A 21521-nucleotide genomic window follows, 5' to 3' on the forward strand; every position below is an offset into this window, starting at 1 on the left:
ACAAATATTTACTGAGTGCCTACTAGGTGTCAGCTACAGTGCTGCAAGATAGGGATATAATAATGAACAAGACAGTCGTGGGAGAGAAAAATAATAAGAAAATGAGCAGGGTGCAGTGCAGGATTGTAACCTTAGGAGCTGAACTTGGACTCAGGGGCATCCTGACGCTTGCCATGCTATTATACAACACTGCTTAGGAAAGTGCCCAGTGAATCATTATTTGAATATTAAGAGATGGAAAAAGAGATACAGGGTAAATATGAACCAAAAGAACTCCATTTAATATCGCTCAATATAGACCTTAAAGTAGAAAACATCATAAGGGACAAAGAGGACTTCATATGCAGTATAGACTGAGAAGCTATAAAGATTATAAACTATATGCACCTAACAATATCACTTCAAAAAAATATAAAGCAACAACTGATAGAAGAATCAACAACCATAATTGGACATTTAATATAGAGTTCTTCCTTAACTTACTATGGGGTTATATCCTGATAAAAAGTTGAAAACACGTTTAATACACCTAACCTATTGATCATAGCTTAGCCTAGCCTACCTTAAGCATGCTCAGAACACTTAACATTAGCCAACAGTTGGGTAAAATTATCTAACACAAAGCATATTTTATAATAAAGTGTTGAATATTTCATGTAATTTATTGAATACCATACTGAAAGTGAAAAACAAAGTGGTTGTATGGGTACAGAATGGTTGTAAATGTATCAGTTGTTCATCTGGTGATGAACAAGCCTGGTGATCTTGTGGCTGACTGGGAACTATGACTCACTGCCACTGCCCAGCATTAGGAGAGAGTATTGTACTGCATGTCGATAGCCCAGGAAAAGATTAAATTTCAAAATTCAAAGTACAGTTTCTACTGAAACTGTATAGCTTTCCCATCATCGCATATTTGAAAAATCTTAAGTTGAACCATCATAGGTCAGGGACTGTGTGTATTACCTTAGAAACTGATAGATCAAATAGTTTGTTTTTTAAAAGTGAAGATAAAAAAAATATATATTTTAAATAAATTTATTTATTTTATTTATTTATTTTTGGCTGCATTGGGTCTTCGTTGTGGTGCGTCGGCTTCTCATTGCGGTGGCTTCTCGTTGCAGAGCACGGACTCTAGGCGAGTGGGCTTCAGTAGTTGTGGCACGGGGGCTCAGTAGTTGTGGCTCACGGGCTCTAGAGCACAGGCTCAGTAGTTGTGGCACACAGGCTTAGTTGCTCCGCGGCATGTGGGATCTTCCCAGACCAGGGCTTGAACCTGTGTCCCCTGCATTGGCAGGCGGATTCCTAACCACTGTGCCACCGGGGAAGCCCCACATACTTTCAATTCAGGTTCAGAACTGTGTAACCTCATCCATCTTACATGTATGTCTCCTTTCTGCCATGTCAAAATCTCAGTTCTCAATGACATCACAAATTACTGCAATGAGAAGCCTGTGCACCACAACGAAAGAGTAGTTGTGGCGAGCCGGGGCACAGTACACGCACAGTAATGAAGACCCAACACAGCCAAAAATAAATAAACAAAATAAATTTTAAAAAGAGGCCAAATGCACAAATTTTAAGGGGAAAAAAAATCCATAGATTTGATGAAATCAAAATTAAATATTTCTGTCCTATGGAGGCCATCATAAATGGAACTAACAGACAAGTGGTCAATTGGGAAAAGTTATTTGTAATATTCAAAATCAACACAAAATGAATATTTATAATATACAAAAAAACTCCTTTAAGATAGCTTTAAGGAAAAGACAGGGAATCTGACAGAAAACTAAATGAGCATAGGATACGAAGAGGCAATTCACAGAAGGAGAAACCTGAATGACTAATAAGTCTAGGAAGAGATGTTTAACCTCATTAGTAATCAGTGAAATGTAAATCAAAACTAAATACCATTTTACACCTCTCAGATTGGAGAAAAGAAAATCAGATGCCATTAACTGCTGGCAGTGGGTAGGGCGACAGGACGCTTAAGGTACTCCCGATGGGAGTGTAAGTGACTGCTCCTGGCGTGATCATTCAGGAGAGCCCTGGGCATTACTGCATGAGGATAAGGCTGGGTAGCCCTAAACCCCAGCAGTTCCACTCCTGAGCTTATCCTCAAAAGAAACTTAAGGTTGTTGTGAGAATCAAATGAGCTACATTCAGGAATCAAAGATTAGTTCTCTTGCCCCATCCCTTTTTGGCAAACACTTATTTCCAAGTGGCTCTCAGACTTTTTCACCTGGATGTACATAATGAAGTTGGCAAAAGGGATCTAGAAAGGGAATACCCTTTCACAAGATGACTGATTGCCAGCACTTGTCAGTCACTTCCTGGTTAACAATCATAGGAGCAACAACACTTTACACCCTTTGGGCACTTAAAAATTTGCTAAGCATTTTTGCATGTGTGATCTCATGTCAGCTATTCAATAATTCTGTGAGGAAGGTGCTGTTAACATTTTAAATTAATTTATTAAATTTTTAAAAAAATTTTTAATTGAAATATAGTTGATTTACAATATTTTGTTAGTTGCAGGTGTACAGCAAAGTGATTCGGTTATGCTTATGTATGTATATATCTATATTCTTTTCCATTATAGTTTATTTATTACAAGATACTGAATATAGGTCCCTGTGCTATACAGTAAATCATTGTTGTTTATCTATTTTATATATGGTAGCATGCATCTGTTAATCCCATACTCCCAATTTATCCCTGCCCCTTCCCCTTTGGTAACCATAAGTTTGTTTTCTCTGTCTGTGAGTCTGTTTCTGTTTTATAAATAAGTTCATTTGTACTAATTTTTATATTCCACATATAAGTGATATCATATAATATTTGTCTTTCTCTGTCTGTCTTCACTTAGTATGATCATCTCTAGGTCCATTTGTGTTGCTGCAAATGGCATTATTTCATTATTTTCTATGGCTTAGTAATATTCCACTGTATATATATACCACATCTTCTTTATCCATTCATCTGTCAATGGACACTTAGGTTGGCTCTTGTAAATAGTGCCTCTATGAACATTGGGGTGCATGTATCTTTTCGAATTAGAGCTTTCTTGTTTTCCAGATATATGCCCAGGAGTGGGATTGCAGGATCACATGGTAGTTCTATTTTTAGTTTTTTAAGGAACCTTCGTACTGTTCTCCACAGTGACTGCACCAATCTACATTCCCACCAGCAGTGTAGGAGGGTTCCCTTTTCTCCACACCTTCTCCAGCATTTATTATTTGTAGACTTTTTGATGATGGCCATTAACTCTTTTTTTTATAGATAAGGAAACAGAGGCTCAGAAGATAAAAATCCAAAGAAGTCTGATAGCTACTCCTCAGGATTGTCAGGATTTATATTGGATCAGATGGCTAGGGAGCACAGTGACCTGTTAGGTTATAGTAGTTACTACTCTTTTGGTTGCAAATAATAAAACTTTGACAGGAACAACTGAGGGAGGAAAGCCCTAAGGTGATGGGGAAGGCTTTCATTTCTACCCAAACTACAGCTGCTCTTGTCCTAGCTTTCCCTGATCTGTAACCTCTCACTGCTCCTCCCCACTCTGCCCTCAGCATCAAACACACCAGACCCCACCTGCTCAATCTCATCTACCATCATCACTTCCTTCCAAGGCCTCACTTAGCAGAAACCACCACGGATGAAGCCACCACTGCTACTTCGAGGGCATTTGCATTAGCAGGATCTTAAAAAAAAAAAAAAGAAAATCAGGAAAAAGTGATGGGAGAGAAATAAGACAAAGAAAACAAAATGCCAAAAGAAAATATACAAATGGCAAAAATATACTATTGAAAAGAGGCTCAATAGTAATAGTCATCAGTGAAATGCAAATTAAAACCACAATGAGACACCTCTTTATGCCTACTAGGATAGATAAAATTAAAATGATTTGCCATGCCAAGAGCTAACAAGGATGTGGAGCACCTGGAATGCTGGTAGGTGTGTAAAATGGGACAGTCACTTTGGAAAGCAGTTTGGCAGTATCTTAAAAAATTAAATATACATTTACCATATGACCCAGAAATTCCACTCTTAGATGTTTATCCCACTGCCCCAAGTTGAAAATGTATGTCTTCACAAGGACTTGTACACAAATGTTCATAGCATCTTTATTCAAAATAGCCAAAAACTGGAAATAACCCATATGTCCATCCACAGGTGAATGTACAAACAGATTGTGGTAAATTCATTCAATGACCTACTATGCAACAATAAAATGTCATGAATTATTGATACATGCCAAAACATGGTGGTTGGGACACCCAATTTGGGCATCTATATATTATATACTGTTAAATAATTAATTATTCTTCTACAGTATTTATAGTTTGGAATATTTATGTTGCAGTTCTTATGTTAACTAACCATTCCTTGTGGTGTTTCTCAACCTTACCTGATAATAAGAATTACCTGGTGCAATAGGCTGAATGATGGCCCAACTGTGTCCATGTCCTAATCTCTGGAACTTATGAATATTACCTTATATGGCAAAAGGGACTTTACGGATGCGATTAAATTAAGGATATTGAGGTGGAGAGATTATCCTGGATTATCTGGGTGGGCCTCATGTAATCATAATGGTCCTGACTAAAGAGACACAGGAGGATTTGGAGTCAAAGGGAAAGCAATGTGATGTTGCAAGCAGAAGTTGAAGTGGTGCACTTTGAAGATGGAAAATGGAGCCACAAGGCAAGGAATACCACTAGAAAGCCACTAGGAGGGACTTCCCTGGTGGCGCAGTAGTTAAGAATCCGCCTGCCAATGCAGGGCACACAGGTTTGATCCCTGGTCTGGGAAGATCCCACATGCCGCAGAGTAACTAAGCCTGTGTACCACAACTACTGAGCCTGCGCTCTAGAGCCCGTGAGCCACAACTACTGAGCCCACATGCCACAACTACTGAAGTCCGCACGCCTAGAGCCCATGCTCCGCAACAAGAGAAGCCACCACAATGAGAAGCCCGCGCACTGCAACGAAGAGTAGCCCCCGCTCGCCGCAGCTAGAGAAAGCCCACGTGCAGCAACAAAGACCCAACGCAGCCAAAGATAAAAAGGAAAAAAAAAAAAAAAAAAAAGCCTTGTTTTTAGAAAGCCACTAGGAGCTGAAAAAGGCAAGAAATTAATTTTCCCCTCAGAGTCTACTGAAGAAACCAGTCCTTTCCACCTTCTGACATTCGTCCATTGAAACTGATTCTGGACTTCTCGTCTCCAGAGCTATAAGATAATAAATTTATGTTGTTTTAAGTCACTAAGGATTTTGGTAATTAGTTACAGCAGCAGTAGTAAACTAATACACCTGGGTTATTTGTTAAACGTACAAATTACCATTCTTCTCCCCTGTAAATTCTGATTCCATTGGTCTGAGTGGGGAGCCCAGGAATCTGTTTTCTAACAAAGGTCCAGGTGATTTTTACCTTCAGGCAAATTTTGGAACTACTACTATAGTGGATTGTGATAGCCCAGCCAAATTCCTCATCACCAATTTTCTGGTAACAGACCCCATCTGCTTTGATTCGCGTGTGGAGACGTGACCAAGTATTGATGAATCCTGGAACTCACTTGAGTGCTTGAGACTGGTCCACGGGTGGACATATGGCTCACATTGGCCAATCACAATCTTTCTCTGTGAATTTATACATGGAAGCCATGCTTTTTCTTTGTACTGGGATTGCTATGCTAGGATGGATCATTGGACTGCCATTGCTGGCAACCGTCTCTGACTACACGGAGGAAGCCCATCTGCAGTAGGAAAGGGGATAACAAACAGAGGAGAGCAGAGTTAAAAGTTAGAAGGAGAGAGAGGGAAAACCCTGATTCCTCTGAGCTCTGGATCCAGTTGCATCTGATGCTGGTACCATCCCTGTTCTTTGGACTTATAAGAAATCGATAAATTCTGTTATTGTTCAAACTCATTGAATGGGTATTCAGTCCTTTGAAATATAAAGGCTTCTAACTATCATACTGGGGTGTTATGTGGAATAGATCCCTTACATTGTCTGGCTTTCTCTTCACCCATTTCTGTGTCCAACATCAAATGTTTCATACTTGTCTATGCCAGTTTACACTCATCTGATCAGAATATATATGCTAATTGCATGGAGATTTTAGTCATTCTGTCTCTACCACTCACGCTAACTCCTTTACATCATAAACCAAGTAGAGTCCATGCCCATCAGCTATATGTTCAGGATACTTCTCTTTCTACTTCAGATCCTGCTCCCTCCTAACTATTTAGTGACAAGAAATTCTGGGGTAGTGGCTCTCTTCCAGTGGAAACAGACTCTTCAAAACTATGATCGCTTTTGTTCAAAGTTCTGTCTACAAAAATATCTTCTGCTGCCACATTATGTGGGGTTTCATAGGCATCTTTAGCTTGAAGTGAGGAGCAAAGAGATTGAGTACTTGACTGGAAGATTCCCCGCCATTATTCAAGTTATTTCTTCAATGATTGTTTTTGATCTTTCAATTCCAAAGTTTCTCAGTTCTAGCAGGTGCAGTTAAACATGGTTATCTGCAACATTTTCCTGGTATAAATCCTCATTGCCAAGGGGATGGGCCTATAGCATTACAAACTGGGACTGACCAAAGGAGGCTTTACACACAGACCACCGTTGGCAAGTACTGTCAGGTCCTTTGTACAGTCTGGCTGTAAAACTTGGTGGAAGAATTCCTAACTTTTCCCTCTGCCCGGAGAGTGGAAAAGGATACTGGCTAATAGTCAGAAAACTGAGTTTAGTCTTGGCTCTGCCATTTATTACCACTTAGTAAACTTAGGCAAGTCAGTTAACACCTCTTGGTTCTAATTTCTTCATCTGTAAAATGAGATTCATGATACTCCCCTACCTGCCTACCTCACTGAGTGATTGTAAACATTAAACAAGTTGTACAGACATAAGGTATTATTATGCACTAAAACAAATGTAAAGTTTAATAATGGAACCCTACTCCTAGACATTTTTATTTAAACCTGGGATTGTAGAATTGTGACTATTTCTAAGATTGAAAAAGTGGATTGCTTCTCATAAATCAATTTATTTAATATCCATACATTATAATGAGTTAGGAATTATGCGGGCTCATACACAGAGTAGCATCAAATTTGGAATATCAGAATATTACCATATGCAAATGGTTGAAGATTCAAAGTATGGATACACATAACAATGTAAATAGATGCTACAAATTTCTGCAACACATGCCTAAAAACAGTCTTCAGCAGATATTTCTAAATTCTGTCTAGATTACAGCTTTTGAACAAAACAAAAGCCCAGTGGATTTGGACCAGAGCTCTCTAAAATCTCCTCCACCCGACAACTGTCTTTATTTAGTACTAAATTTAGAGCAGATGGAGAAACCAGCGAGCAAGACAATGCCTGCATCTGCTAATAAATTAATACCGCTGAGCCAAACCAGTAGAAAAATCTTAAGTGGGCTCTACATGTTAGCTGAGCTACAAAGAATGCAGGGCTCCTGCTTTTGAGGAGTTTCTAGTCTATATAATTTACATATGCTATTGTTTACCAACATTTTTTGAGAACTTACTATATGCCAGGCACTATTCTTAGTGTTTTATTCATATTAACCCATTTAATCCTCCCAACACCCCTGTGAGATAGATAACTGTTATATTATCCAGTTTACAGAGGAAGACACTGACTCTCATAGAAACTAAGTGACTTTGCCCAAGGTCACATGCTACTGACAGAGCTAGGATTTCAAACATCGCACTCTTAGCCACCATGCTAAACTGCTCTTCTAGAAAGACACAGATAGAAAGGAACAGAATGTCCTATGACTTCACTTCATATTTACTATGAGGATATGGGCTGGGGGTGCAGAGTGAATTATTTCCTTGAAGAAATGATTTCATATTGAAAAATGATAGGGCCTCCCTGTCATTCAGTTTATATACATTCATTCATTCAACAGATTTTTTTGAGTGTCTATCTAGGTCAGGCTGCTCTGATGAAATGACATTTGAGCAGAGACCTGAAGGGAATGAGAGGGCGAGCTCTGAATGTAGCTGGGGATGGAATGTTTCAAGCTCAGGAAACAGTAAGTAGAAAAGCCCTAAGGTGGGCACACACTTGGTGTGAGGAACAGCGAGGTGACAGAAAGAGTGGAGGATGATAGGAGATGAGATTGGAGCAGAGTGAGATTTACCACGAAGCCAATGGCACTTGCCTGGACCTCTCTTCCTGAGGGGAATTTTGGGAGTTGTGGAGAGTTCTAGATGGGGTGGTGGAGCCAGGCTGCAATCTGGAAGAATTTCTGTGTAAGCACGTCTGATAAATTGCCTAAAGAGATATCAGAAGAAAGGGATCTGAATTAAATTGTTGAGATTTATTTTCTAATTCTAAATTAACATCAGTTCTGTACCTAATTTTATATTTGTAGTTTGCATTCTTTTCCTTAGCAAGGACCCACGTCCCTCTTTCCTTTCCCTCCTATTCACCTATGGTGTAAGCCTCAGGTTTGGCAAAATCTGGGTCCCACCCTAGACCAGCGAGATTGGAGGTGGCAGTAGATAGGGCTGATCACTTAGGACCTGGTAGAACTTGGTTGGGATTTTGACCTTTACTCTTGAGTGAGATGCAATGTTATTGGGGAATTTTGAGCAGAGCAGTGACGTGACCTTAATTAATTATCTTTCTAAAGGGTCACTCTGACTGCTGACCTTGAGGCGGACTGTGTAAAGAAGAACTGTCCAGTTGAAATACAAGGAGAACCACATATGTCATTTAAAATTGTTTAGTAGGCACATTAAAAAAGTCAAGTGACAGGTGAAATTAATTTTAATAATACATTTTATTTAACCTAATATGTCCAAAATATCATTTCAACACATAATCGACGTAAAAAATGATTGAAATATTTTATATTCTTTTTCTCATATTGTCTGAAATCCAGGGAATATTTTCCACTTATAGTACATCTTGGTTTGGACTAGTCACATTTCAGATGTTCAGTAGCACATGTGGCTAGTTGCCTAAACAGATTCAAAGCAATGTGTCCTGGCCCCAACCTTCCTAAACTGGGGGTTTGTAGGTACTCCCTACCCACCCTCTGGGCTGGTCGAGTACTCTGAGGGCAGTTTCCAAACTCCATGGGAGTTAAAGGTGAAGTGAATGATGAGGGAACACCCCAGGCTCAAATATGAGGTTTGACAATGATAATGTCTAATTTGTATATAGTACTTTTGGTTTTAATTGTTTATCTATGTTAAATCATTTAATCTTCATAACAATTTATTCATGGCAATCCTATTACCATTCCAGATTCACAGATGAAGAAACTAAGGCAAAAGAGAGACGAAATAATTTATTCAAGACCACACTGCAGTTTTACTTCAGAGTCTGTGCTCCCATCTACTACACCAGTGGTCCTCCCGGTAAAATATTTCATCATTCCTGTTCTCCTTTTGCTTGTTTTCCATTCTACTTACCTTTATTAATAGTATTCTTATGCTTTTTTGCATACTTTTATCGATCATTCTATCATATTTTTCTGTAACAAAAATCTGAATATATTGAAAACAATTTTTTTATATTTCTTGTGACCAAAAAATTTCTTATGGATTGACTTATCATTAAAATTATAAGTAGTTATAATTGATCAAAATAACCTAATTACAAGTTACTAATATGAAAAGTTAAATTTTATTGGAAATACATTTCTTTTTTTTAAAATTTATTTTTGGCTGCGTTGGGTCTTCGTTGCTGTGCGTGGGCTTTCTTTTTAGTTGCGATGAGCGGGGGCTACTCTTCATTGAAGTGTGCGGGCCTCTCATTGCGGTGGCCTCTCTCGTCTTGGAGCACCGGCTCTAGGTGCGCGAGCTCTAGAACGCAGGCTCAGTAGTTGTGGCGCACGGGCCTAGCTGCTCTGCGGCATGTGGGATCTTCCTGAACTAGGGCTCGAAACCGTGTCCCCTGCATTGGCAGGCAGATTCCTAACCACCGTGCCACCAGGGAAGCCCCGGAAATACATTTCTTAAGTGAGATCAATGAGTCTTTTTTTTTTCTTTTTTACAATCAGTTCTGTGTCCATTTTTATGGTCAGAACACTTAAGATGGTTGTACATCCCCTGCTAGATCAGTGCCTGCTTTACCAAAACCCTACGCACATGACTGACCTTCCTATGTATTAGGTCCAGGCCCCAGCTGGTGACTGTTCTTATCAAAGAGGCAGTGAGGGGCGTGCCCCTCTACTGGTTTCCCTGGTAACTAATGAGTCCACCTGACATTAATTCCCCTATAACTGGTAATCTCCCCTTCCCCCAGAGGCGAAGACTGCCACCATGTCCTGCCTGCTGGCCGCCACACACGATGGGGTGTCGCTCCAGGACCTTGCTTCAGACGTGTAAGCTCCACCATCCATTAAACCATTGATGTCTCTGTTGCTGACTCCGGGCTCTTTCTTCGGTCTTGAAGCTGGGCAAGCACAGGCTTTGTAGGCCCGTGGGGTGCAGCCCAAGACCATTGATAAATATTACTTAACACTAGAGCATGACCAGGTTCAATACCCATACTATCTCTAGTTTTCATTTTTATAGATGTGAGCCCTGAGAATCTTGTTTTTTAAGTGAGTAAATGGGGATGAAAATAACTTTGTAATAATAATGTTACTCAAATTTTTGAACCATGTCCAAATTGTGTACAAAAAATTACATAGCGATTGGTGATTGCCAGGGGCTGGGGGAATGGGGAAGCAGGGGGTTGTTGTTCAATGGGTATAAAGTTTCAGTCATGCAAGATGAAAAAGTACTTGAGATCCATTGTACAACAATGTGTATATAGTTAACAATACTGTAATATACACTTGAAAATTGTTAGGGTAAATTTATATTATGCGGGTTTTTTGTGGGTTTTTTTAACCACAATTACAGAAAAAAAGAGTCAAGCCTGATCCATCAACTGATGAATAGCTAAACAAAATATGGTATATCCACACAACGGACTATTTATTATTCAGTCATAAAAAGGAATGAAGTTCCGATACATGGACATAAACTTGGATGAACCTTGAAACATTATGCTAAGTGAAAGAAACCAGGCGCAGAAGATCACGTATGATTCCATTTATATGAAATGTCCAGAATAGGCAAATCCACAGAGACAGAAAGTAAATTTGGTGCTTGCCTAGGGCTAGGGGGATGGGAAGCTGAGGGGTGATAGTTAGAGAGTAAGGGGTTTCTTTTCTGGGTGATGAAAATGTTCTAAAATTAATGATGGTGATGGTTGTACAACTCTGTGAATATACTGAAAGTCATTGAATTGTACACTTGAAATGAGTAAATTGTGAGGTATGTAAATTATATCTCAATAGAACCGTGTTTGAAAATTACATAGTGACTGTATTCATTTTCTATTGTTGCATAACAAAATACCAACAAAATTAGCAGCTTAAAATACCATATATTTATTATCTCACAATTTTGTAGATGAGAAGTACGTTGTGAGGGAGGAGGTTTGTAGTTGTTGACTGAGTTTTCTGCTTAGGGTCTCACAATCCCAAAATTAAGGTGTTAACAGGGGCTGGGCTCTTATCTGGAGGCTCTGGGGAAGCATGTTTCATTCTTGCTGTTGGGAGAATTAAGCTCCTTGCAGCTGTAGGACTGAAGTCCTGTTTTCTCACTGGCTGTTGGCTGGGCACCACTCTCAGCTCCTAGAGGCCACTCTCAGGTCCTTGAATGTGCCCCCCTGCAGCCTGCAATAAACTGTCAAATCCTTATGCTTCAAACCTCTCTAACTTATCCTTCTCCCTCTAGCCTGAGAAACAGGCTAGAACAGTACTGCTCTCAAACAGTACCCCTGATTGGGTCAGGTCAACTAAGATAATTTCCATATCTTGCAGTCAACTGACTTGGGACTTTAATTATATTTGCAAAATCCATTTACAACCAGCACCTAAGATCAGTGCTTGACTGAATAGCCAGAAGATAAGAATCTTTAGAATTCTGCCTGAATTTTTCATCAAAAATGTTCTTTTTTTACAAGCTTTATTGGATATAGTTGACATATAACTCAAAAATGTTCTTAAGTCAACTTTTCATTGATGTATAACCCACGTACAGAAAAATGCCCAAATCACAGCTGAATAGCTCGATTATTTTCACACCAGGAATATACCCATATAACCCCCGTCTAAGTCAAGATTTTTAAGAGTTTTTTTTAATGTATTATTGTGGTAGGCAGCCTCTCAGATGGTCCCCCACAATGACCCCTGCCTCCTGGTATTTATGCCCTTGTGTAATGCCTTTCCCTTGAGTGTGAGCTGGACTTACTGATTTACTTCTAATGAATAGAATATGGAAGAAGTAATAGGATGTCACTTTCAAGGTTAAGTTGTGAAAAGACTGTGGCTTCTGTCTTGGTGCTCACTTTCTCTTGGGTTGCTTGCCCTGTAGGAAACCAGTTGCCATATTATGAGGCAGCCGCATGGAGAGGCCCATGAGGCAAGGGACCAAGGTCTGCCAACAACTACATAAGCTTCCTTATGTAGGAGCTGTGGACCCCCTCGGTTGTCTTTAGATGAACCCACAGCTCTAACTGGCAGCTTGACTACAACCTAATGACAGATCTAGAATCAGAAGCACCTTGCTAAGCTGTACTGATTCCTGACCTACCAAACTGTGAGATAATAAATAACAATGTTTTGGGGTAATTTGTTATGCAGCAACACATAACTACTATTAAATCCTAGATCCAAATCCTTTATCAGCTATAGGCATCATCAAATATGTTCTACAACTCTGTGGCTTGCCTTTTCACTCTTTTGATAATATCTTTAGTGAATAGAAGTCCCTAATTTTAATATCCAACTTAACAATCTTTTCCTTTATTTGTTAGTGGTTGTATTCTCTTCAAGAAATCTTTGCTTTTCCTAGGTCAAGGAGCTATTCTATGTTATCTTCACATTTACATAAAAGCCATTTGGAACTGATTTTTGTGTACCATCATTTAATGCAGGCATCAAGGTAACTATTTTTCATTATAGATATCTGACTGACCCTCCATTTATTGAGAAGGCAATCCTTTCCCCATTGCATAGGAATTCCAAATTTGTATCAATAAAGTGACCATATATGAGAGGAGTTTTTTTTCTGGACATTATCCTACTCCACTGGTTGATTTGTCCTTCTTAAAATAATATCACATTGTCTTAATCACTGCAATTTTACACTAAGTAAAATATCTGCTAGTGTTAAGTCTTCCAATTTTTTTTCTTCTTTCAAGACTTTCCTGGCTATTTTTGATCCTTTGCATGTCCATATAAATTTCAGAAATAGCTTATCAATTTTATCATATGTATATCCACATAAAATGCTGCAGAGCTTTTGATTGGGATTGCTACAGATAAATTTAGGGATAAATGACATCTTTCCAATACTGAATCTTCCAAATTTACTAACATGGTATACCATTCTAAGTTTTTGAGTCTTCTTTAATAAATATCAATGTTTTGTAGTTTTCAATGGAGGGGTTTCACATACCTTTCATTAGATTTATTCCTAGCTTCTTGATGGTTTTGATGTTCCTGTAAATGGCGTCATTAAATAAAATTTCAATCTGTTTGTTGTTGGAATATAGAAATAAAATTGATTTTCTTTATACTGACTGAGTATCCAGCAACCTTGCAAATTCACTTGCTAATTCTAACAAGTTATCTGCTCATCCTTTTGGAGTTCCTATGTACATAATCATATCATATGCTAACAATGAGAGTTTTATTTCTTCCTTCCCAATCGTTAGACCTTTCATTCCTTTTTCTTGCCCTAATACATTGGATGAGACCTTCAAAACAATGTTGTATAGAGGTGGTATTAAGTGAGCCTCCTAGTCTGTTTTTCTTCCCGTGGAAAAAGCTTTCAATATTTTATTACTAAACGTATGTAATATTTACTGTATATTTTGCAGATAATATTTATCAGATTAAGACATTCCCTCCTGTTCTTAATAATGCTAAGAGTTCTTATTATACATGAGTATTAAATTTTACTGAAGAAAATTTTGTACCTGTGTAGATTATTTTACCACTTTCCCCCATTTTTTAAAATTGGGGGTATAGTTGCTTTACAATGTTGTGTTAGTTTCTCTGTACAATGACGTGAATCAGCCATATGTATATCTATATCCCTTTCCTCTTGGACCTCCCTCTCCCCTACCCCATCCCACCCACCTGGGTCACCCAAGACCACTGAGCTGAGCTCCCTGTGCTGTACAGCAGGTTCCCACTAGCTATCTATTTTACACATGGTAGTGTATTTATGTCAAACCTAATCTCCCAATTCGTCCCACCTCCCCTTCCCCCCACCCCCCGTGTCCACATGTCCGTTCTCTACGTCTGCGTCTCTATTCCTGCCCTGCAAATAGGTTCATCTGTACCACTTTTCTAGATTCCACATATATGCATTAATATACGATATTTGTTTTTCTCTTTCTGACTTACTTCACTCTGTATGACAGTCTCTAGGTCCATCCACACCTCTACAAATGACCCAATTTCGTTCCTTTTTATGTCTGAGTAATATTCCATTGTATATATGCACCACATCTTCTTTATCCATTCCTGTCGATGGATTTAGGTTGCTTCCACGTTCTGGCTATTGTAAATAGTGCTGCAATGAACATTGGGGTGCATGTGTCTTTTTGAATTATGGCTTTCTCTGGGTATATGCCCAGTAGTTTTTGTTAATGTGGTGAATAGTATTGATTTTCAAATGTTAAACAAAACTGCCATTCTTAAATAAACTCCCTTTGTCAAATGTCTTATTCTTTTTACATGTCACTGGATTCAATTAGCTAATTATTTTCTTAAGAGTTTTTATGAGAGAAATTAGCCTGTAATTTTCCTGTCTTTTGATGTCCTTAAGTTTTGCCATCAAGGTTATGCTGACCTTAGAAAATGAGTTAGGAAATGGTTCCCTCTTTTTCTGTTTCCTGCAGGTGTCTGTGGAAGAAAGGTATATTTCTTCCTTAATTGTTTAGAATGATTCACTAGCGAAACCATCTGGGCCTGGAGTTTTGTTTTTTTATAAGAAGGGTTTAATCACAAATTCAGTTTCCTTAATAAATAGAAAATGTGAATAGTCCTATATTTTTCTTGTGTCAGTTCTAGCAAATTGTGTTTTTTAAGGAAGGTGTTTTAGTAATTTACTTTAAAATTAAAGTTATTTATATCATCTTCTTTTAACTTATTAAAAGATCTGTAGCCATGTCTCATTTTGCATTCCTGATATAAGTATATTGTAAAAAATACTTTTAATAATCTATCATTGGGTCAACTGATGAATGGATAAATAAAATGTGGTATGTCTACACAATAAAATATTATTTGGCCATAAAAAGGATGAAGTAGTGATACAAGCTACAACATGGATACATCTTGAGAACATTAAGCTAAGTGAAAAAAGCCAGTCACAAGGGACCACATATTATATGATTCAATTTGTATGAAATGTCCAGAATAGACAAATCTATTGAGACAGAAAGTAGATTAGTAGGTAAAAGTAGATTAGTGGTAGAAAGTAGCTTAGGGCCATGGGGTTTGGGAAGAAAGTGAGAGTGACTACCAAAGGGTAGAGAGTTTCTTTTGGGGATAATTGAAAGGTTCTAAAATTGATAGTGGTGATAGTTGCACAACCTCATGAATATATGAAAACCCATTGAATTGTATGGTATGTGAATTATATCTCAATAAAGCAATTAAAGTCTATCATTGGACAGATTAGCTACTCCTTGATCTGAACTTAGTTAGATCCTCCTTCAGTTTTATTCAAAGCAACACACTGGAAACTACCCAACTTGAAAAGAATTTGTTACCCAGTCATTCATGTTTTCACCCCAATGCCAATAATTCAATTATCCCCTTCTTTGGTATCCTGGAGCATTGCACAATTGAACCAGTAAGACACTTTGCCTATGCTAGTCCTCAGAAAGATTGATTTTAGGAAATGTTTCATATGAAAGCATGCCTGTATACCCTTAGAAAAATTTTTGCATATCTCCAGGGGTACAGATACCCTAGTTTGAAGACCACTTGCGGTAGGCGATACTACCTTTCAGTGTAGGTGTGTGGGGGAGAAAATCGATCCCAGTCCAGTAGCTACTAGCTGTGTGAAGATGTGTTCCACGCAAGACCCTTTGTAAGCCAGTTAGGAACAACACTTGGATTGCTGCCCCAGATGCCCCAGACATGGATATGTCTACAAGGTCAACTCCAGTCCAGGATGTTTGATGGAGATATGGTGTCATTCAGACAAGCCTATGATCTGGAAGCCACAACAATGAGGAGAACAACCTAGACAAAATAGCCTTGGTTACATTTCGTGACACTGAACTCAGTGTTGCTTAGCTCTACCTGAGTCTGCCTGAATAGTTTCTGGCAGTTACAGGGGGATTTATATAGCTGGGAAACTTGATCCTTCGCCTTTCCCCTTTTACTTTTTTGTGGGCGAATTTAATCTTTGTACCTGCTATGTCTGCTGAGTATGATTAGCATGCTGACATCAGAGCAACAGTGTTTCTCAGCTAGCTTTATTTAGGAGCAGAAATATTCTTTACTTTGGATAAACTTAGGCACCCCCTTCAACTTCCTTATCCTCGATGTGATAGCTTTTTAATCCTTAAAAATATGTCTGTCGAGGGCACCTAAATATCTGTGTCCAGGTGTCAGCTAGAGTTACCCTGTCCTTTAAGATATATGTGAAATTGGCTCAACCCTCTATTACCTCCCCATTCCATGGGTTATGTAAAGGTCAGTGCCCTCCTTACAATCTTCTGAAAATTCCTGGGAGACTTAGGTTCTTGTGGTCACCTCTGACTCTGCTCCTTCTGAACCGTATTAGTTTGGGATTGTCTCATTCTTTCACTCCTGCTGTTCTTTTCCCACCCAGGTCAACCCAGTCATGGAATTCAGAACTTGTTCTAGTTTGGTGGTGTGAAGTGTTGAGGAGAGATCCCCAAATCCTATGTGTCCAGCAGACTTCAAAGAAAGTTTGCGGGAAATGGAGGGACTTACTTTCAAGCAACGCAGCCACGATAAAATTGAACATCAGACCTCTGTGTTCGTAAGGTTCTTCCACCGTTTCCCTACCCTGCATGGGGCTCCAGACTCCCACATGGGGCTTGGCCTTCTCCCCTCATTCTTTATACCTTTGTTCTGAGTTTCCTATGCATAGTGAAGGCCAACATCCCACTTTCTCAGGCAGAGAAACTCCTTTTTCCAGCCCTTTCCCTGAGTCTAGGTTATCTGTCTGCATATCTTAGGACACCAAGCTAAAGCTTTAGAATTAGTATTTATAAAGATTTGCCTCACCATTGTAAAGCAATTATACTCCAATAAAGATGTTAAAAAAGAAAAAAAGATTTGCCTCATTTTAAGGTCATAGGCAACCATTCTCTTCCTCCCTATTTTTAGTTCAGAGATTAAGGGTAGGGATTTTTGCTTTTTTTGTTTTTAACATTAATCAGGAAAAATCCCTAGGAGAACAAGGTATTGCATCTTATAGAATAACAGGATGGCAAGGAAAATTGAACCAGTCACCATTCCTTATTGAATGCCTAATTTGTTCCAGGGGCTGAGCTAGGCGCTAGGGCACAAAGGGTGACAAAATCAGACACAGTTCTGCTCTTGTGAAGCTTACAGTGCTAGTGGGAAAGAGAAACATCAACTGAATATTCACAGGAACAAAATGAAAATCTGAAGTGACAGGCAACTGGGATGTGGGGTGCCGGTACTGTTGAGAGTCACACGCGCCCTAGTGGGGAAGTCTGGGAAGGCTTCCAGGAGCATGTGACTGCAGAGCTGGGAGCAGAAGGGCCAGCAAGGGTTAACTTGGGGAGAGGAGGAAGAGCGCTCCAGGCAGATGGAGCAGGGTCCAGGCCCAGCGAGCAGTCCATGCCAAGACTGTGCACCAACACGAGCCTCTGACAAAGGACTAAAGGCCCACGTGGCCAGGGCTGCACAAACGAGTGGCGCCGCGCAGTAAGATTAGCTTGGAAGGGAGGGCAAGGCAAGAACGTTAAAATCTGCGCGCTAGGCTCAGATCTGCATTTTGAAAAAAATCTCTCTGTGGTATGGAGAATGGATCGGAATGTTAAGAAGTCTTGAAAGGAACTGTCAACTGCCTGGAGCACCCATCTGGAGACACCAACTGACAGAATTATTTGGAGCAGGGTCTTATCTATGTTTATGTGTTTTAATGTAATTTTTAAACTAAATGACACACACATACACGCATAAGTAGTTCCAAATACGAAACAGTACTAGGGCTCTTAGGCTTATAGAAAACAGTCCTCTGCCTGTCCCTCCCCACGTCCCTTGCACCTGCCGCTGTGAATCCTCCACTCTTATTCACCCAGTATTTACTGCCACCTGCCCCTTTTTAAAAAACATAATATGGTCAAAGCGCTCTTTATTTTTTACTTCGTACTATGGAAGAAAAGAATTTCTCACTCTTACCCATGTCCCACCGCACCCCCCTTAAACTCTATTCTTATCCTGCCAAAGAGTGAACATCACCAGCGTTTCCTTTTTATTCTCCCCATATAAAAAAAAAAAAATACTGACTCATTCGGTACCTAAAAAATCCATCGGTCAGTAAGGACAGAATCAATACATTTCACCATAAATTTATATCTTTGTGAAGCAAAAGTTACCTTCACTGTTACATGTCATGAACATATTTGAAGCAGGAAGGATTTTTACCCCTTTAAGAAAGGTCAGATTTTAATGTGGCATAAGAATATTCAAGGAAATCACAGTTGAATTATATGTGGTGGTTGAAAGACATAATAAAGTTACTTTCACCAGAAGGCAAAAATAATCTTTATAAGACAAATGTCTTGGAAGAGAAGTGTTAGAAAAGTCATTAATTGATGATATTCAATATCATCTGTCAATGGAGTAGTGAAACAGGCCTCTCCCATGCTGCTGCGGTTTGAGCTAGAAAACAAGTGGGAGATTCTTACCCAGAGTCCAAAACAATAAGTCAGATGTTTTGACCTTCAGAGAAATCAATCCTAAGGAAATACTCAGCGATACAAAGATTTATGCCCAAGAATATTCATGATAGTATTACTCATAATAATGGAAAACAATCTCAATGCCCCAAAAGTAGGAAAACAGATAAATTATATTACCTCTATAGAATGGAATAATATAAAATCATTACATTCATGCTTTCAAAGAACAGTTAATACTGTGAGGAAATGTTCATGTTAAGTGAGAAAAACAGTTGAGGTCAACCTACATGTAAAAAATATGCATGTGTGTAATATACATAGATCTATAAGCATGTTTAAATATAAAATATTTATAGCACCTCAATTTTTCAAAGTGCATAAATAAAGACAGCTTTTTCTCCTCATGTGTTCTACCACTCATATACTTCAGAATCACCTGGGGGTGGTTTTTTAAAAATGCAGATTCTTGGGTTCCACCCCAGACCTACTGAATTAGAGTCTTCGGAATCAGAGCCCAAGGATCTCTGGCTACCTATGCACCCTTGTCCACCTATGTACTACCTTGAGTTATACTGACTCACATCTCAGTTTGAGGATCACTGGACCAAAGCGGTAGCTCTCTGGATGCTGGAATTATGAGTAACCATCTTCTTTTCTTGAATCTTTAAAAATAATTAACTACTGAGCATATGCTGCTTTTATGTTTAAACGTTTATTAGAAGTATATTAATGAGGCATGGGTATTTGAAAACAGAGATGATTTGGGGTGTATTTGGGCAAGTCTAAATACCTTTTGAGAAACAGAAAGTGCATATTTATTTAAAATAAGCAAGAACCTATGAATTCCTGACAATTGGAAAGTCAGTTTAAGACAAAGAAAATACTATACTCGGTGTAGATATGGAACTTATTACTTCAATAAATTGTGCAGGTAATAAATATAATACTTTTCAGAAGTATTAAGAAACAGCATTTCTCAGTGTTCCAAGGTGCTCCTTGGCAAAAGAGGATTCAGTGATCAAATAAATTTGGGGAACACCACATATTCTAATCCCATCTGGAGTCACATAACCATGAACAAATTACAAGCTCTAGGAAGTCCAATTTAAGATTCACTCTTAATTCTAGCTCCACAAATTCTTAGAATGTGTTCTACCATTAAGAACAAATTCTAGGCCAGAAGAGAGTCCAGGAAAGAACTCTCACCATGAACTGATACCCTACACTTAGTCCAACATATCAATTTGTTCCACATTCCCATGTTCTCTGAGGGCTTAGCCCACACATATTAATAGAGCCTGATTCTAAAGGCTTGAGCTCAAGTCAGCTCTCAAGAAATGCTCAGGAACAGCAAAATTGAGTGGTAGGCTACAGAAACACTTGAAGGAACTGCATGTTTACTTTGGTTTACCTATCAGTCTTTAGCACTTAGACAGTGAGCCTGAAATTTTGTCTTATATTCATTTATGTACTCCCAACACAGTGAATGGGGTACCACCAATCAGGCAGCTAAAATTTTTGGACAAATACAGTAATAAAATGGGCTAGGCACAGGTTCTGAACTTTAGGTCATAAATTTTGTGCATTCATGACATCAAGGCCTCATTTCATTGAATAAATATTTCTGAGTGCATACTACAGGTGGGTATTTCCAAGAATGCAGAGGTGACTAAGATACAATCTTTACCCACAAGAGCTCCAGGCATTAGAGGTACTAGTACTAGCCATTCCCTCTTGCACAGGTTTGGGCACACCGTTGGTATCTAATAAATGCTTGTTTGAATTGAGTTCAGAAATCAAGATACACTTGAAGTCTGGTCAACTTTGGTACTTTGGCAGGCCGGGAGCCTGGAGTGGGGCTGAATCAGACCATTCTGGAGACTGCTTCAGAATGACTGAGATATTGAGTAACTAGACCCATCTTGATTATCACTACTCTAGGGATTCCAGACCCATCCAGGAGTCAGTTTTTACTAGAAAAGCCCCAGAACCCAAAGGAATTTAATAGTATACACCATGACAGTATTTCTGAATAAGTGTACAATAAACTCTTAGGTTCTTGAGATGTTAATAGATAGTATACAGTGAAATATGACTCAGAAAGGGGTTCAATAGAGTTGACAGGCCTCTGTACTTTAGGACTTTATGCCTTGAAGCAATGTGCTATGCTCCTTTTATACACTGTCTTATTTAATTTTTTCCCTGTCTTATTTTTCAGTGAGAATTTTTCACTGTCTTATTCTTATTTTTCCCATTTTTAGAGATGAGCAAGCTAAAGCTCAGAGAGTAAGTAATCCGCTCCAGAGCACACAGGGACCATCATAAGGTAAAGAATGGGACTCTGAAATCAGGTCTTTCTGGCACTAAAGACTGGCTGGTGATCCCTGAAGCAGTGCTGTTTTTAATGTATTCGTGGGCACTAGAACTCTGCCAGAGGGACACATAGCATACAGTTTGCGTTTCCCAAACTGATTTGATTAGGGAATCCTTTTGACTGAATCAGTACTTGAGACTACCTTTCCATTAACACATTTTGAGA

At 38.9% G+C, this 21521-nt stretch overlaps 1 protein-coding gene across 1 annotated transcript in view; it reads left to right on the plus strand.

Moving 5' to 3' along the window:
• Positions 1 to 17341, plus strand: part of LOC309611274 (uncharacterized protein) — a gene marked incomplete at its 5' end in the record, with an annotated part of 30794 nt that extends 13453 nt beyond the window's left edge. The window contains 4 exons of the mRNA XM_082355458.1: positions 9296 to 9408; positions 10298 to 10376; positions 12904 to 12993; positions 16912 to 17341. Coding sequence (XP_082211584.1) covers positions 9296 to 9408; positions 10298 to 10376; positions 12904 to 12993; positions 16912 to 17089 — 460 coding nt within the window. The 3' untranslated portion in view covers positions 17090 to 17341. The remainder of the gene's footprint in view (positions 1 to 9295; positions 9409 to 10297; positions 10377 to 12903; positions 12994 to 16911) is intronic.
• Positions 17342 to 21521: the final 4180 nt, after the last annotated feature.

This window comes from Balaenoptera borealis (genome assembly GCF_965194805.1).
Source record: "Balaenoptera borealis genome assembly, chromosome: 14".
Lineage (NCBI taxonomy): Eukaryota > Metazoa > Chordata > Mammalia > Artiodactyla > Balaenopteridae > Balaenoptera > Balaenoptera borealis.